This window comes from Leopardus geoffroyi, chromosome D3 (genome assembly GCF_018350155.1).
Source record: "Leopardus geoffroyi isolate Oge1 chromosome D3, O.geoffroyi_Oge1_pat1.0, whole genome shotgun sequence".
Taxonomy (NCBI): Eukaryota; Metazoa; Chordata; class Mammalia; order Carnivora; family Felidae; genus Leopardus; species Leopardus geoffroyi.
The window spans coordinates 18,824,898-18,842,206 of record NC_059339.1 but is presented as its reverse complement, the minus strand read 5'-3'; the positions used below and the strand labels follow the sequence as shown (position 1 = coordinate 18,842,206).

At 56.7% G+C, this 17,309-nt stretch overlaps 1 protein-coding gene across 1 annotated transcript in view; it reads left to right on the top strand.

Moving 5' to 3' along the window:
• TRPV4 (transient receptor potential cation channel subfamily V member 4) overlaps positions 1 to 17,309 on the top strand; it is a 34,567-nt gene that overhangs the window by 6,799 nt on the left and 10,459 nt on the right. The window contains exons 2-6 of the mRNA XM_045457299.1: positions 6,708 to 7,124; positions 9,464 to 9,636; positions 13,266 to 13,418; positions 14,164 to 14,304; positions 15,317 to 15,615. Of these exons, the coding sequence (XP_045313255.1) occupies positions 6,739 to 7,124; positions 9,464 to 9,636; positions 13,266 to 13,418; positions 14,164 to 14,304; positions 15,317 to 15,615 (1,152 nt within the window). The 5' untranslated portion in view covers positions 6,708 to 6,738. The remainder of the gene's footprint in view (positions 1 to 6,707; positions 7,125 to 9,463; positions 9,637 to 13,265; positions 13,419 to 14,163; positions 14,305 to 15,316; positions 15,616 to 17,309) is intronic.

The window sequence follows — 17,309 nt, the reverse complement described above, 5'->3', positions numbered from 1 at the left end:
TTCTTTTAATGTTTATTTTTTTGAGAAACAGAGGGGAGAGGCAGAGAGGGAGAGAGAGTGAGAGTGAGTGAGAGAGAGAGAGAGAGAGAGAGAGCGAATCCCAAGCAGGCTCTGAACTGTGAGCACAGAGCCCAATGCGGGGCTTGAACCCATGAAACACAAGATCATGACCTGAGCCGAAGTTGGACGCTTCGCCGACTGAGCCACCCAGGCGCCCCACGATATCCCCGTGTTACACCAAGGAAACTGAGGCTTGGGGAAGGAAGCCACTTGCCCAAGGTCACCATGCCAGGAAGGGGAGTTGAGATGTGGTGCACGTACCACACAATTCACCCTTTCAGAGTGTGCAATTCAGTGGTTTTATAGTGTATTTGGAGTTGGTACGTACATTCCCACCATCTAGCTCCAGTGTGTTTTCATCACCCCAAAAAGCACCCCCTCCCCCTCGGCAGTCCCCATCCCCGCGCTCTCTCCCGCCCCCTGCAGCTGCCAGCTCTGTGTCTCTATGCATTCGCCCCTTCCGGACATGTCACGTAAATGGAATCGGACAGCGTGTGGCCTTCTGCGATCCACGGCACACGCTCTTAAAACCACCGAGCCATACTACCTCCTGGTGGCCCCTACCCCAGGGCTCGGGCCCCTTGGACATGAATGGCTGCCCGCGAAAGCTCAGGGAGATGTTTGTGCACAGTCAGGACCCCTCCAGCCAAGGACCCGCAGCATGACCGAGTGACTGCGGTGGCCCCACGGCCTTGCCCTCTGTGGGGCCTGATGAGTCACCCCCAGCCTTGCCCCGCCTGGGTGGTGTGAGCTTCAGAGGGGCGCCCTCCTGGGTGGGGGGGGGGGGGGGCTACAGGACACTGGGGCTCTGTCTGCCCCGGACAGGCGGCCGCTGTGCAACAGACAGGAAGCGGGCTGGGCCGAGACCTGCTAGGTAAATATGGGCTGGCTGGGGAAGGTGCCTGGCATGGCGTGATGCCCCCTGCGGCCACCGCCCGCCAGGGGCCAGGGAGCCTCGAACAGCCTGGCAGGCAGCAGGCTTAGCCTGGCCAAGGGGCCAAGCTCGCAGCCGGCTGCTCCAAGGTGGCTGCCAGAGTCCCAGGCTCTGGGCCCAGCCACTCCGCCCTCCCCGGCAGGCATACATACCTCCCTTGGTCCTACATCTGTTCATCCACCCTTTGATGATGACAATGATAATAATAATAATACAGCGATGTCGAGGACGCTAACAACAGCATTCTTTATGGAGTGTGCCTTCTCCAGGTGCCGGGCTCGGTATTTCGCGCACTATCCTATTTCAGCCTCGCAATAGTCCCCTGGGGTGGGTGCTGTCACCATCACCAGGTACAGGTGAGGAAATCGAGGCACAGGAAGGCCAGGTGACTTGCTCAGGGGCGCACAGCTGGCGAGCTGGCCATCTGCCTCCGGGCCCGTGGTCCCTACCACCCACCCAGCACCGCTTTCCCCACCCCCTCCTTCCACACTTCCCTTCGGGAGTCCCCAGTCTGTGTAAAGTATCCACTGAAGGCACAGGTTCTGGGACCACATGCGTTCGAATCCTGCTTCCCCCTCTCAGGAGCTGGGCAACACTGTCGGAGTGACCCTACCTCTCTGAGCCTCAGTTTCCTCACCTGGAAGGTGGGGGTGGGGGTTGGACAGAGCTGGTGTTTTCTCTCCGGGATCCCTGTTTTCTTAACCCTTTCCCCACCCACACCGCCCCTCCAAGACTGACCTGGAATGACTGGTGCTCACAGGCGTGTTTATTCCAAGGGGACTGCAGGAAATGGGGGCCCCAAAGATGCGGCATAGAGCCCCAGGTTGGAGGGGGGAGGAAGTGCCCTGGGTCTGTCTGGGAGCCCCATACTCCCCCCTCCCCCCACCCTTGCTCTGCCTTCTTCCCACCCACCTACCCATCTTTTCTTCCTCCACCTTCCTCCTCCCCTGCTTCAGGCCACGTCAGTCCCCCGTGCCTTCTACGCTCTCTTGTCCCCACACTTTGGACCTTGCTGTCTCTGTCCCAGCTGTCAGGCCCAGGCCAGACCCCCTCCTCCTTGCAGCCTGTCCCCAGCCCTGTCAAAGGATCTGCAAGCACCCTCCGGGGGCTTCAGAAAGACCGTGCCTTACAGTTTACGAAAGCAAGTATTTATCGATGTCCCATTCTGCCTCAGCCCGGTGCTGGATGCTGGGGAAACAACAGACACAAAGTAGTCCCTCCCTCGTGGAACTAAAACTCCAGAGAAGAGCGAAGATGAATAAAGGAATAATACAAGTAAATGCACAAGTTTAATCCTGGGAAGAGCTATAAAGAGAGGCGTAGTTTGCTCTCAGAAAGAGGAACAAGGAAGCTGGTTTAGACTGGAGGTCAAGGAGGCTTTTCACAGGAGTTGCCTGTGAAGAGGGGGACCTGAGCAAGGGGACCCAGCCAGGGGGGAAAGAGGGGACAGCCCTGGCTAAGGTCTGGAGAAGGAAAAATCCCTCTGCCTCCCCCTCTCCCAGACTCTTATGAAGCTCCATTCTTTTATGTTTCCCTGGGCGCCCTGCAAACAGGTGGCACTCAACAGATGCCTGTTGGAGTGAATCGATCCCAGGAGGGAGGGAACGGAGAGGAACTAGCTCCCTGGAATTCTTCTCCCTGGGGTGGAGTGGCCCTGCACGCCCAAACTTGCCACCAGATTTAAGCAGCTTTCCTGGGTCATGGAATCAGGAGGATGGGATTTGACAAATATGTGCCAGGGTTTCCATGAGATCAGGCAAAGCCACGGGTAATGGTGAGGATGGGCCCCTTCTTCCACCTTCCGCGCGGGGAGGGGGCAGGCAGATGGTGCAGGAGGCCTCCGCCCCCACTGGGTCTGAGATTCTCAGAGAGAAGGTGCCTGCCGTTCATGGAGCGTGTGGTTTGCTATTTATCGAGGGCTTACTCTGTGCCAGGTGCTTGACTCAACCTGTATAATTCGCACAACGACCCAGTTAAGATCCCCATGGACAGGTGAGGAAAGCAAGGCCCAGGGAGGTTAAGTCACTTAACTCAAGCGCACGCAGCTGATGAGCAGTGGGTATGGGAGCCGACCCCCTGATCTGTCTGATGAAAATGCACACTTTTTCCATGCCCCACTAGCTCCCTCCAGGGGCTCCTCCTCGGGGGAGAGGGAGTGGGTTTGGCCATCCTCACCGAGTCCCCAGATCCTTTAGAGCCTGGGACCTCTGTCAGGGCAGAGAGGGAGGCTTGGGGACCTTGGCTCATCGCTGTATCTCCTCACCCTGCTCAGGACCTCTGCACCCCTTAACTCAGCACTCCTGAGCCCCTCTGGTCTACACAGCTCTGAACACCACTGGACATGACTCTGCTTCTTGGTTTGTCTGGCTGTTTACTCTGTTCCCCACCGGAAGGTCAGCCCCGGGAGGGCGGGGGTTTTTCTCAGGTCTGTTCCCATCTATGTCCCCTGCACCTGGCACCCTGTAGGTGCTCACTAAATATTTGGTCAATAAACGAATAGATGAGTGGTTTCTAATCCTGCTCCTTGGGCCCTGAGATTCAGACCCCCCCCCCCATTCATCCTGTCCTACCACCCTCTGCGTGGACTGCAGTCTGGTTTTTATATTCAGAAGACGTGCTCTGTGCTTAAGACGTGTGATTCCACCGCTTGAAGTGAATGCAGTGATGATGCGCAGTGTGTGGGGAGGTTCCCACTGAGGCATAAACGTCCTTGGTTGAGCCCCCAGCGCCCTGCTGCCAGCTGGGTGCCGCCCGCTGCAAAGATCCCCGGTAGGGGTGGGTCCCGGGTAGGGGTGAGTCCCGGTAGGGGGGTAGGCCCCGGTGGGCTCACCGCGGGCATGTGCACACCACACGGGGAAAGACGCGAATAAGCATGCGCGACATTCACGCGCTGTGGAGACCCACGAGGACTCGCAGCCTCTCTCCCTGCCCGCCCCCCCCCCTTCTCTCCCAAGTCTGGCATTGGTTCGGAACGTGTAATAATAGGCTACAGGGCAAATTAGAACAGGGAGTGAACTCTCCCTGACCACAGAGAACAGGGTAGCGTTTGCGGAAAGAATTGCCACAGAGCAAGCCTCAGAGCAGGCTGTGTGTGTGTGTGTGTGTGTTTGCACACGTGTGCATGTGTGTGCTAATATGCTCATTGGTGTGTGCATTGCTTGATGAGGAAGGAGTAGCAGAGTTAGGATTCAGAGGCCGTCTTCATGGCCATTTGCTCCCTGGGGGGGGGGGGTCCCTCAGGGCCTCAGTTTCCTCAACTGTAAAATGGGAGCTGTAGTCCAGCTTTGTGGGCTCTCGCGGGCCATGAATGCCAGGCTGGGTGTTTGCTGTCATGTGTGTGTGTGTGTGTGTGTGTGTGTGTGTGTGCGCGTGGAAAGGGGTTAGCGTTCCTAAGGAGAGGGGGCACAGGCATGGTGGGGGGTTGGGAGCTCCCTGAGGTGGGATGTCCGTCTGGCTCTGCTCCAGTGGGGGAAGGGGTGTGGTAATTGGGAGGGTGTTGACCGCGGAGGCATGTGCCCCAATGCCTCCTTCCCCTGACCCCTGGGTCCCCCATGAGGTGGATGGGGCTGGGCCCTGGGAAATGTAATCTTCCGCCTCAGATGCCTGCACCCCAATGGACACCTGTCCCTGCCTCATCACGCCCCCCACTGCTGCAGAACAAAACCATCCGACATCTCCCAAGATCTATAGGAGGTGTGGTCACCCTGGTTTTACAGGTGGAGAAACCGAGGCCCAGGGAGAGGAAGTGACTTGTCCAAGATCACACAGCTGCTAGTTACCAGGGCCAGGACAGGAACCAGGTGTATCTGATTTCAGAACCTGTGCTCCTAACCTTTCCTTCCTCCTTTGATTAGAATCATCGATAGCCCCCAACTTATTCCCAGAGTTGGCACTGCGAATGCCTGACCTCATTTACTTCTTCCTGCAAAACTATGAAATGCTGTTTCCCCTGCACCCATTTTAAAGGGGAGGAAACTGAGGCTCCGGGAGCTAAAGCAACTTTCCCAAGGTCATGCTGCATGTCCATAGGAAGTGAGCTTAGAACCCAGGCCTGAATAACCCTAAAGCCCATGCTCTCCCTCCCCACTGGTGCCCAGAAAAGGGCCCATCCCCGGCAGGAGCTCCGACCCTCGGGATGCTCCGCCGTACCCACCCACAGGGGCCTCTTGCCCTCACCTCTCTGGCCCAGGCTTCCCTCCTAGCAGCCGGAAAACAAACAAGGTGGGAACCAGTGTTTATTTGGTCCTCTGCTAATGTGTTGGGCAGGCAGAGGAAGACATAGAAAAGAGAGCTTTTCAGACATCTCCCTGCAGCCCGGGTGGGATGGTGAAAGTTCCAGGAAACTCGCCCTCAGTGCCCAGCCCCGCCCACCGAGCAGTGTGCCGCAGAGGGCAGGGGCCTGCCAGGGCTTTGCGCCTCCCTGTCCTTGCTCCTGGTTAGCGGTCGGGCCCAGAGCTGGAGAGACCTGGGTTCAAGACCAGCTCTTCTCCCTACAAGCTGCATGACTGCCCCTCTTAAAGCTCCAGTCTCTTGGGGCGCCTGAGTGGCTCAGTCGGTTGAGCGTCCGACTTCGGCTCAGGTCATGATCTCGCAGTTTGTGAGTTCGAGCCCCGCGTCGGGCTCTGTGCTGACAGCTCAGAGCCTGGAGCCTGCTTCAGAGTCTGTGTCTCTGTCTCTCTCTGCCCCTCCCCCACTCACATTCTGTCTCTGTCTCTCTCACAAAATAAACATTAAAAAAAAAAAAAATTAAAAGCAAAAACAAAAACCTCCAGTCTCTCCATCTGAGAAACAGGGGGAACGAATTATACCTTCATCCGTGCGGTACCTTTCTAGGTGTTGGGGATGCAGGAGTGAACAAGGACAGATGCGTTCCCTGCCTCCTGGTGCCCACGGCCCAGGAATGAACTAATCCCACGAACAGATGGTCAGGGAGGGCTTCCCAGAGGAAGGGACAGTTGAGCTGGGAACACAGATGGGTAGGGGATAGGCAGGCCAACAGGGGAGGGGAGGGACCGGCACTCAGCACTGGGAAGCAGAGTTTTTGCACCGTGGGAAGTTAGCTATAGTCTTGGAAACTCAGTTTGCTGTTCTTCAAAATGGGAGTCATAAGGATGGCCCTAGGAGAGACGGAGTAATGCTGGCTCACACAGTGGGTTTGCACCTGTTTGCTGAGCACCTGCGGGGCCCGAAGCATGCATTTAATGGTTACGTTTTAGTGCTTACTGTGTGCCAGGCACTGACCACGGGAATGCATGCTCTCTGCCTGGACGTCCCCATTTTACAGATGAGAAAACCGAGGCCGTGAAATGTCAGCTTGCCCAGTGCCACACAGTTGCGGAGTGTGGAGCCTGGATTTGAACCCTGCTCTGCGGGGCTCTGAAGCTGGTGGGGTTGGTTGGGAGTAAGCCCCAGGCTCCGGGTCTGGGGTCCCAGGATGACTCTGAGGCCCTTCCTCCTCTCTCCACCTAATGCCCGGGGTAGCTGGACCTGAGGCCCGTTTACGTTTCCAGGTCCCTAAAAGAGGCTCCTGTTGTAGCTGTTGCCTGGGGCTGCCAGCCAACCACATCTGGGAGTGGTCACCCCGCACCCCTGTCATTACAACGGTGGCTTTGAAGCAGCTGGCAGCCGTGCTGTTTGCCCACGTGGGAGGGGGCTTCCTGGAGCCCCCACCCCTGGCCAGGCTCCGCCTGACTCCCCTCCCGTTCCCTTACAGGCCGAGCAGCGCAGACGGGTCCCCGGTCAGCATGGCGGATCCCAGCGGAGGCCCCCACGCAGGGCCCGGGGAGGTGGCTGAGACCCCCGGGGACGAGAGCGGGACCCCCGGGGCTGAGGCCTTCCCCCTCTCTTCTCTGGCCAACCTGTTTGAAGGGGAGGATGGCTCCCCCTCCCCCTCCCCGGCTGACACCAGCCGCCCCGCTGGGCCAGGTGATGGGCGACCAAATCTGCGCATGAAGTTCCAGGGTGCCTTCCGCAAGGGGGTGCCCAACCCCATTGACCTGCTGGAGTCCACCCTGTATGAGTCCTCGGTGGTGCCTGGACCCAAGAAGGCACCCATGGACTCGCTCTTTGACTACGGCACCTATCGTCATCACCCCAGCGACAACAGGCGGTGGAGGAAGAAGGTCATCGAGTGAGTATTGCTGGCTGCCTGGCCAATGGTCTCCTCTGTGTTGAATCCGTCCGCCCGTCCATCCATCCACCTACCTGTTCGCCCACCTGTCCACTTTTCCATACACTTGTCTGTTCACCCGTCTGTCCATCCATCCGCCATCCCTCCATCCGTCATCTCCTCGTTCATTCATCCAGCTACCTGTCTGTCCACCTGCTCGTCCACTTGTCCACCCGTCCATCATCCACTCATCAGATATCTCCCTCCCCATCTGTCATCTGTCTATCCGGCTGGCCCCCCCGTGAAAACCCCTAAGAACCCCTCTCAGGCTTCTGTGTGTGTCTGGAGGACAGTCTTGAAGTCTGGAGATGGCCTGTTGCCTGGTCCTCGTCTGTCCTCCTTGCTGATCACAGACTCATTTATGCCCTTGGATGAAGCCCTTGCTTGGTCAGGAGCTGTCTCCTTTCTTTGTTCACTGAGTCACCGATTCGTTTAGTGGATGTTTCTCAAGCACCCACCACGTGCCTGGCAGGGGGGTCGGCCCCGTGGCTCCAGGGGTGAGCCAGACCAGGTACCGCTCCTACAGAGTTCAGACGCTGAGTAGCCTCCACTGCGACCTTCATTGTGGAAGGTGAGGCAGGCGATAAGCAAGCAAATGGGCACGTGAACACACAGTTCGAGTTGGGGGAGGTACTGAGGCAGAGAGGGGAGCTGATACGGGCAAGGTATTCCAGGAGGGCTTCTTGGAGGAGTCAACGTTTAAGCTCAAAGCTAAGGGATGAGAAGGGGCAGCCACACGGGGTGAGGGTGGTGTTCCAGTGGACGGAAGTGCATGTACCAGGGCCCGAGGCTGAAGAGGCTGGGTATGCCCAAAGACCGAGATCTCACAGCCGTCCGCACGCTGCTGGACAATCGGTTCCACCTGTGCTCAGAGGACAGCAAAGCGCCCCGGTGTCCCCATCTCTTCCAGGTCCGGCTGGAAGCTTGGTGGGCTCCGTGCCTCCCTTTCCCTTCCCAACCCCCTCCTTCGGGCCTCACCCCGCCCCTACCCCAGACAGTCAGGGCTAGTGGCTTTGGAGGGGCCTTGCAGGAACTGGGGGTGTGGCTGAAGTCTCCGGAGACCCAAGCACCACCTAGTGCGGTGTGGGTGTGAGGGTGTCCTTCCCGTTTCGTTTTTTGGTTCCAAGTTCAGAGTTCGGGAGTGGATGAAATGGGGGCTTCCCAGGTGCTCTCAGGATTATAGCGGTCTGTGCCCTCATCCTTGGGGGGGGGGGCAGCCCTGCCCTGGCACCCTGCCGCTGGAGCCCTGCCTCAAGGTGGGGGGTGGTCTGGGGCCCAGGCAGAGGAAGGAAGGAGTGCAGCTGTCCCCGTCGCCTGGCCTGCCAGCGGCTCTCCCTGCCCCTCAGCCCCTCCTGCTGCCCCACAGCCTGACCTCAGTCTCCCCTCCTGCCCGCCCGCCTCTGTCACTGCTCCCCCTCGGCTCCCCTCCTCTCTCCTCGGCTCCCTACACTGTCTCCGTTGCTGTCTTCCTCCGTTCATTTAACAGATTCTTAGTGTGCCCTGTATGCACCAGGCACTGGGTGGGTGGAGACGTGGCTGAGAGCATTCTTGCCCTTCGTGGAGCTCCCTGGGCTCACGCTGCTCCCAGTTCTTTGTCTGTTAAAACCTAGCACACAGTAGGTGCCCAGTTAGTGTCTGTTGAATGACCAAAGGACTATCCATTTTTTCCCTTACTCTGTCTTTCTGCTTCCCCACTCCCAGCCCCCTGTGGGTCGCGTCCTGCCTCTACCTGCCCTGCAGCTCCGTGTTTCAAACACACATGCAGGCTTCGGACACACAGTGGGCGCTAAATAACAAAGCAATGTCCGCTAACGTGTATTGAGTGTTCACTGTGTGGTGGGCCTTGAACCAGGCACCTATGTGCTCATTTTTCTCAAAAGTCTGTTGAATGAATAAATTAATGAGCGAGTGGTTGAATAAATGAATGAGTTGCTTTATCTTTCAGTCTGGTGTTCCTCCTTTATTTTCTCACTATCTGTGTCTCTTTCGGTCTCTGGCTTAGTAAGTACTCACTAACTGAGGAATGGAAGAGTGGATGAATGGATGGGTGCGTGGGTGGATGGATGGGTAGGCTTGTTTCTTTTGTCTGTTTCCACCTAACACACGGTAGGCACTAGGTAGACTTTGTTGGGATAAAACATTCTTTTGTTTCTCCAGCCATCCCTCCCCTCGGTCTGGTTCCACCCTAGGGCTCTAGCTGCCCCCTTCCACCCCCCACCACCCCTGGGCCCCTCAGGCCAGAGACAGCGGGGTGGGCGGGGAATGAGCCCTCCCATCACCCTGCCTTCCCCCACCTCCAGGAAGCAGCCGCAGAGCCCCAAAGCTCCTGCACCCCAGCCGCCCCCCATCCTTAAAGTCTTCAACCGGCCTATCCTCTTTGACATCGTGTCCCGGGGCTCTACTACTGACCTGGATGGGCTGCTTCCCTTCTTGCTGACCCACAAGAAGCGCCTGACTGACGAGGAGTTCCGGGGTGAGCCACCCGGGTGGGGGTAATGGGCGGGCCACCGGGGGTTGGGGAGGCCTGGCATTGGGGGCCACCTTTCCTCTTACCGTCTTCCCCTGGGTCAATGGGCTGCACTGGCCACGAAGAGCACTGGATAGGGAGTCTGACCCTTGTGTCCTTCGCTGTATTACTCACATATTACTACCCCTCGTAAGGTAGCTTTGGCTACCCTCGTTCATTCTTTCAGCCTTCAATTATGGAAAGGTCAGTGTCGGAGGTAAGCAGAGTCCACTCACCTGGGTTCGAATCCCACCTCCACCGCTTACAGATATATGGCTTCCCTGAGCCGCAATGTCCTCGTCCGTAAACTAGGGAATACTAGCATAGTCCTGGCAGAGCGAATATTCCTGCTTCTGCTCCTGGGCTCTGCCCTACCCCCACCCAGCTTTCGGACTCCCCTCCCTAGGCTGAGGCCGCAGTCACCACTGCCCTGGACTTCTCCCAGCCCAGAGGGCTCACCCTTCAGCCTCGTCATCTCGGGGCCTCAGCTCCCTCTGCCGCCCCAGGCCTCCCCTGCAAATTGGCAAAGTTTGCCTGTGAGCCCCTGGGCCCGCGTCAGCCACCTGCTACGTGCCAGGTACCAGGCTGAGGAGCCGTAATTCACTGGCCAAGCGACCCCACAAATCAACGTAAAATGTTAAGAACGGTGGCACCTGCCACAAGGGAGGTCCAGTCTCAGGAAGGCCGGCGGCAGTCTGCGGCTCGGGGCTGACGAAGCTTCGGGGAGGTGAGGGGCCCCATTTTTTGAGGCTTCGAGTACTTCAGGTAAATGCAGTGCCCAAACGGGGTGACCTGGGCAGCGGTACATTTTTCACGTATGGCTTTATCGGCCAGATTCTTTGAACACCAGAATGATACTGTGCAGTATCGTCATGGCGATCAGAAGAGAATGACTAGATTTATAAAAAATATTCCTTCGTGGTGCCCAGCCAGACCATGTGGCTCGTTTGTGGCACGAGCTTAGGGTTGCCGCAGCTTGGGGCGGCAGGTCCGACCTGCCCCCGGAGGGTGTCAGTGACTATGTGAATATCTCATTTGGAGGTAACCCCACATTTAAGCCCCGACCAAATGGCCCCTCCAACCCCCTCCCCAAGTTCATTAGGCACAAGAGGGAAACCTCGGGGTAGAGCAAACCCGAGTCATCAGTGAGACAGTGCAGCTCCAGGCTGGGCTTGCAAGGCTCCAGCTTCTCCTGAGTTCAGGACCGAGTCAGGGGCTTTTCGCCTGGGTGAGGGACCCCCAGGAAAGCGTATCTGTGTGCATGAGCAGGGGTGGGGGTGGGGTCCCCTGAATCTGCAGAGAATAGTGCATGTGTAGAGGGGCATTAACCAGGAGGTCCGTGATGCAAATTAAGCCATCTGTAGGGCTGCTCACTTGCTCTGGCCCCTTCTAAGGCCCTGGAGCTAATTTTGATTTCATAATTGCATGTTTCTTTTCATAAACAATACCCCCAAATTCTGTAAGTCTGAGCTCCGCAAAGCCTGGATCCGCCGCCGCATGATTTTCTAGTCAGAGGCTCATGAGCTGATCTGATTCTCAGGGGAGTCTGTGGCCACCACCCCTCAAAATTTGACAACCCTCCAATTTGACATATTTACTTAGTCCCCCTTCCCCTGGTGGTCCCAGGGCAGAGCCACTTCGCCACCTGGTGGTGGAGTCCTGGAACTGCGTGTCCCTTGGTGTTTCTGGGAAGATCTTGCTGTTGGCATCTCATCCCAGGACCCAGGCTGGCAGCCCCCCAACCCTGCTATAGCCTGGGTCTGGAGGTGCGGAAACCCAAATCCAAGGTCTGGTTCCATGCTCCGCACAAGCCCCTTTCGGTGATCTGTGGTTTGGAATTACATGTGGCGATCAGCTCATCCGATGCTGTGCTGGGCATGGGGCGAACAGTGGTGAATGAAGCGGACACAACACTGTCCAGGTTGCTCACAGTTTCCTGGGTGAGATCAACATTGATCAAGCAATCACAGGAATAAAAACTGTTGTAATCTGTAATGTGTGCCAACGAGCGGCTATGTTGGAGGATCTGACCTAGTCAGGAAAATCTGGGAGAGCTTCCTGGAAGAGGTGATAGGCTGAATCTGAATGAGTTGCAGTTAACCAGATAAAAAGAGAAGGAAAGACCATGGAGGGGATGAAGGGGCAGCCTGTGCAAAGGCCCTGTGGCTCACTGTGGTCAACGTTGTACTCTGAGGTGACCACTCCAGCTGCTGTGTGGATTGAAGGAAAGCTTGAGAGCCTGGTGGAAGCCAGGCAGGGGTCTTGGGCCAGGGGGGTGGCAGTGGACACAGGGAGTGGGAGAGGGATTGAATAGGAAATGCTGGCGGTGGCTGTAGGAGGCAAGGACAAGGGTGGCACAAAGGTTTTTGGCTGGATGGGGACACCATCCTCTGCAGAGGGGACACATGCAGGCTGGGGGGTGGGTTTGGGGAGGGAAAGATGCTGAGGTCAGCATTCAACCCCCCCCCCCCCCCCCCCCGCACTTACACAGATAGAGAACTGGAGTCTGCTTTTCATTCATGAAAACAGCTCCCTGGTGACTCTGGGCACCAGGGGTTCAGCAGGAAGCAGCTGGGGACGAGGCTTGCCCAGGAGACCTCAGTCCTGAGGGCACTGGGACTGCATTCAGGTCTCTGTGAGTCCTGCACGTTCTCCCCACTGACTCCTGACATCTAGAGAGAAATTCCCAAAGCACCTCCCTCGGAGTTGGAGTAAAAGGTACAACAGCACCATGTCTTGAGGACTTTCATCTGTCTGGTGCCGGGCTCATCAGCAAACATGTATTAGCTCTTCGATTTCCTCCGTGGCCTCAGTTTAGCTGGAAAGGAAAGAGAAGCAGATGAAAGGTCACGCGGAAACTGGGAGGGAAGCCGGGATTTGAACCCCAAGGTGCTTGGCTCCAGAGCAGGCAGCTCAGCTCACCCATTCCTGATCCCGTCCCTGCTGCGACCATTCCTGAGTCCCCAGCACGATTTTGCCCCGTGCCGGGTTCCCAGGGGGAGTTCTCTTTCCATCGACTTGTTCTTTCAAGGTGTAAGTCAAGTTGTGTAACCACAGAAGTTAACACAAGGGAAAGAAAATTGCAAAGGGACATTAGCGAGTGTCCGTGGGCAGTGTGGGGACCCGTTGGGGACCACATGGAGACCGGCTTCGTGAGAGAGGTTTGACAACGAGATGAAACCTTGCTCAAGGCAGGCAGGCCTTCAGTGTTACCGGTGCTGGGTCAAAACCCTCTCCCGCCCCTCCTGGGTAATTTCATAACCACTCTGGGGGGCAGTCTGCACGTCGGGGACTGCTGCACCCCTTCTGCTCCCTTCTAGGGACACTGGTGTGTAAATGCTTCCCGGGAAGAGGATCCTGTGTTCCAATAGGTGGCAAACGTTGCCTGCTGCGTCTGGCTTTTAGAGCTTCCCAGTCCCCATTGGCATATCAAAGGCTCTGACAAGTCCTGTAATAAATAAATATGGTTGGCTTTGTTTAACCCAGCCTTCCTCACCAGGGACCTCTGGCTCCCTGCCTCGTGCCCTGCCCCCTGCAGCCCAGGAGCTCCGTACCACAGACTGATGGCCCTTCCTCCTGTATGTCTCTCCCCCCAGAGCCGTCCACAGGGAAGACCTGTCTGCCCAAGGCCCTGCTGAATCTGAGCAGTGGCCGTAATGACACCATCCCTGTGCTCCTGGACATCGCCGAGCGGACAGGCAACATGCGGGAGTTCATCAACTCGCCTTTCCGGGACATCTACTACCGAGGTGGGGCCCCGGGTGGGGCAGGGGTGTCGCAGGGTGACGGTGGGGCACCGTCCTTGCTTGTCTGATTCCCACTGCACCCCAAGAGCTCCCATCTGTGTCCCAGGTGCCGGCATTGCGTCCAGGAACCGGCCACTGAATGAACAAAGGAACGATAACTACCCCTTCCAATCTTGACATTCTGAGTTTCAGAATCCCAGATTCTGAACCCAAGACTCTGAGACGCAGGGAGCCTAGTGATCCGTGAACTTGGAGTCTGGGATCCCGAGATGCTACGGTTCCGGACACCCTAAGGCTCGATGATAATAGTTGTACAGGCCCACACTGCTAAGAGGCAAAGGTGTCAGGGTCTAAACTTTGAGGTTCTATGACTCAGACTTGACCTTTCAGATTTCTGGATATGAAGATTCCAAGTCTGTGAACTTTCTATCCGAGTCCCAAACTCTGTGACACCACAGTGTCTTTGCTTCCTCCTGGATTAAGGCCTCCTGTGAGTCTGACCAAAGTCCCCACACTTGGGATCCTACATGTGGGATCTCCTTTGAGTCTAAAATTCTGCCTGCACAGTGCAGCACGTCACGGCTTCGTGCCTCCGGGCAGTGTCTGGAGGTCCATTTGCCGCCCTTGGGTGGAGACGGTCAAGGCCGGGGCCTGCAGCCCCTCGCCTGATTTCCACACTCTGCACCCCACCGCGCTGCAGCCTGGTCCGGTCTCTGCCTGCGGTGACAGTCCCTACCCCCCTCCCCAGGCCAGACTGCCCTGCACATCGCCATCGAGCGCCGCTGCAAACACTACGTGGAGCTCCTGGTGGCCCAAGGAGCTGACGTCCATGCCCAGGCCCGGGGGCGCTTCTTCCAGCCCAAGGACGAGGGAGGCTACTTCTACTTTGGTGAGGAGGGGGCTGGGGTGCCTGGTGGTGTCCACAGCCCTGTCGCCTCCCCAGACACTTAGAGCCCCTGCTGGCCGAGGGCTCTGGCCCCATGTCGGTGTTGGTCGCCTCACCTCCGTGAGCCTCAGCTTCCCCGTCTGTGCAGTGGGGACCATGAAAGCCTCTGGGGCTGGGACAGGTTGTCAGCATGTCCTTGAGACCCACCAGTGACCCGATCGCAGGGCCCAAACCCCATCACGACCACGTCCCGGCTGAACCAAGGAAAGAGTCTCAATTTCACCCTGCTTATATATATTTTTAAATTTATTTATTTGTGGGGCGCCTGGGTGGCTCAGTCGGTTAAGCGACCGACTTCAGCTCAGGTCATGATCTCACAGTCCATGAGTTCGAGCCCCGCGTCGGGCTCTGTGCTGATGGCTCAGAGCCTGGAGCCTGCTTCCGATTCTGTGTCTCTCTCTCTGACCCTCCCTCGTTCATGCTCTGTCTCTTTCTGTCTCAAAAATAAATAAACATTAAAAAAATATTTTAAAAAATTTTTATTTATTTGTTTTGAGAGAGAGAGTGAGCACGAGCAGGGTAGGGACAGACAGGGGGAGGAGAGAGAGAGAGAGAGAGAAAGAATCCCAAGCAGGCTCTGCACAGTCATTGCAGAGCCCAAGCGGGGCTCAAACCCACGAACCCCGTGAGATCACAACCTGAGCTGAAATCAAGAGTCAGATGCTTAACCGGCTGAGCCACCCAGGCACCCCTGAATTTCACCCCTGCTTAAAGGCACATGTTATTTGAAGTTCAGGGACAAGGTCCCTCAGAGAATCCCTCGCAGCATCCAAATCGCAAGCCCACAGCCCATCTCCCGCAGAAATGTGCAACCGCCTCGGCGTGACGTGGACACGGACTGTTGGCACTGTGTCCCGTGTCCCCGGGGCGCGCGTGTTCCCCGAGCACCCACAGGCGGAGCCCTGCCCCGGGGCCCCCCTCACTGACCTCTCCCTGCCTCCTCCCGGGCCTGCAGGCGAGCTGCCCCTGTCGCTGGCCGCCTGCACCAACCAGCCCCACATCGTCAACTACCTGACAGAGAACCCACACAAGAAGGCAGACATGCGGCGGCAGGACTCCCGCGGCAACACGGTGCTGCACGCGCTGGTGGCCATCGCCGACAACACCCGTGAGAACACCAAGTTCGTCACCAAGATGTACGACCTGCTGCTGCTCAAGTGTGCCCGCCTCTTCCCCGACAGCAACCTGGAGGCCGTGCTCAACAACGATGGGCTCTCGCCCCTCATGATGGCCGCCAAGACCGGCAAGATTGGGGTGAGTGGGGGGTGGGGGGGGTGGGGCATAGTAGCCCCTCCCCCGCTCCTCTACACACACACACACACACACACACACACACGCACACACACACACACTGGAGGGGGCTGCGCTGACGTTCATTATTATTAATATGCACACCCACTTGCTATCATGCCAACCCCATTGTGCAGATGTCCCGGCTCAAGAACCTGCTGTGGCTCCCTATTGTCCAGCCAAACTGCTCGACTTCATCCCAGAGCCTCAGTCCTCATCCCGTGCCACTGGGAGCATCACGCCCCACTCCCGCCAGCCAGGACAAGGCACTCATAGAAATCTAAGCCGCAGGGCCCCACCCCCGTGAACTCCCCTATAATCCGCTGTCAGGGTCCTAGCTCAGCCCCCAACCCAAGGGCCCTGCACAGGTTCTTTCCCCCTCTGGCCTCACAGCACAGGGCCCAGAGGGGATTTCTCATCCTGGGCACGACTGACATTTGAGACTAGATTGCTCTGGGGTGTGCGCACTGTCTTGTGCAGTGAAGGATGTTTAGCCGCATTCCTGACCTCGAACCCCAGATACCAGTGGCACTCCCCACCGCTGGGACAACCCCCGAAGTCTCCACGCATTGCCAAATCGTCCCCTGGGGGGGCACCACTGCCCTGATTGAGAACCAAAACCGGGGCGCTCTGGAGTCTGGAGCACCTGGGTCCAAAGCCTGGCTCGGCCACTTCCCAGCGTGTGACTGCAGGCATCTCCCCTCCCCTTTCTGTGCTCAGTGTCCTCGTCTGTAAAATGGGGATGAAAATAGTGCCCTTCGGGATCACATGACAACTAGATAAGGTGATCCATTTAAAGCTTTTTAATAAAGAGCCTGGCGTGGGTGGTAAGTGCTCAGTAAATGGCAGGGATTATGATTGTCCTATTAAAATCATAGCAAAAGTTATTAAAATTCCAATTTATAAAAGAGTCTTGAGGTGGTGGAAAAGGCCTGAGTTTAAGGTTTTTTTTATGTGTGTGTGTTTTTTTTTTTAAGTTTATTGATTTATTTTGAGAGGGAGAGCATGAGCAGGGAGGGGCAGAGAGAGAGAGAATCCCAAGCAAGCCCCTCACTGTCAGCTCAGAGCCTGATGCAGGGCTCGATCTCATGAACCATGAGATCATGATCTGAGCCAAGACCAAGGGTTGGACACTTAACCCACTGAGCCACCCAGATGCTCCATTATTATTATTTTTTAAGATTTTCTGTTTAAAAGGCCTAAGTTTAAATTCTGGCTTTGCCCTATTAATCTGTGTGGCCTTGGGCAATTTCCACCCCCTCTCTGTTCCTCAGTATCCTGTGTGTAGGCTACATACAGTAGCAATGGCATCGGGAGGGACTGGATATAACAATTATTTCTAGATTTAACATGTTAATAAAACTGGTTAATTGTTGTTTTAACTACATAAAAAAGATATTCGTTACAATTCAGATTTTCAAAAACATTTTTTAAAGTTTATTTATTTATTTATTTATTTAGAGAGCACAAGCAGGGGAGGGGCGGCGGGGGGCGACGGGGGTAGGGGGGAGAGAATCCCAAGCAGGCTCTGCGCTGTCAGCACAGAGCCCAATGTGAGGCTCAAACCCACAATCGACCGTGAGATCATGACCTGAGCCGAAATCAAGAGTCGGACGCTTAACCGACTGAGCCACCCAGGCGTCCCTACAATTCAGATT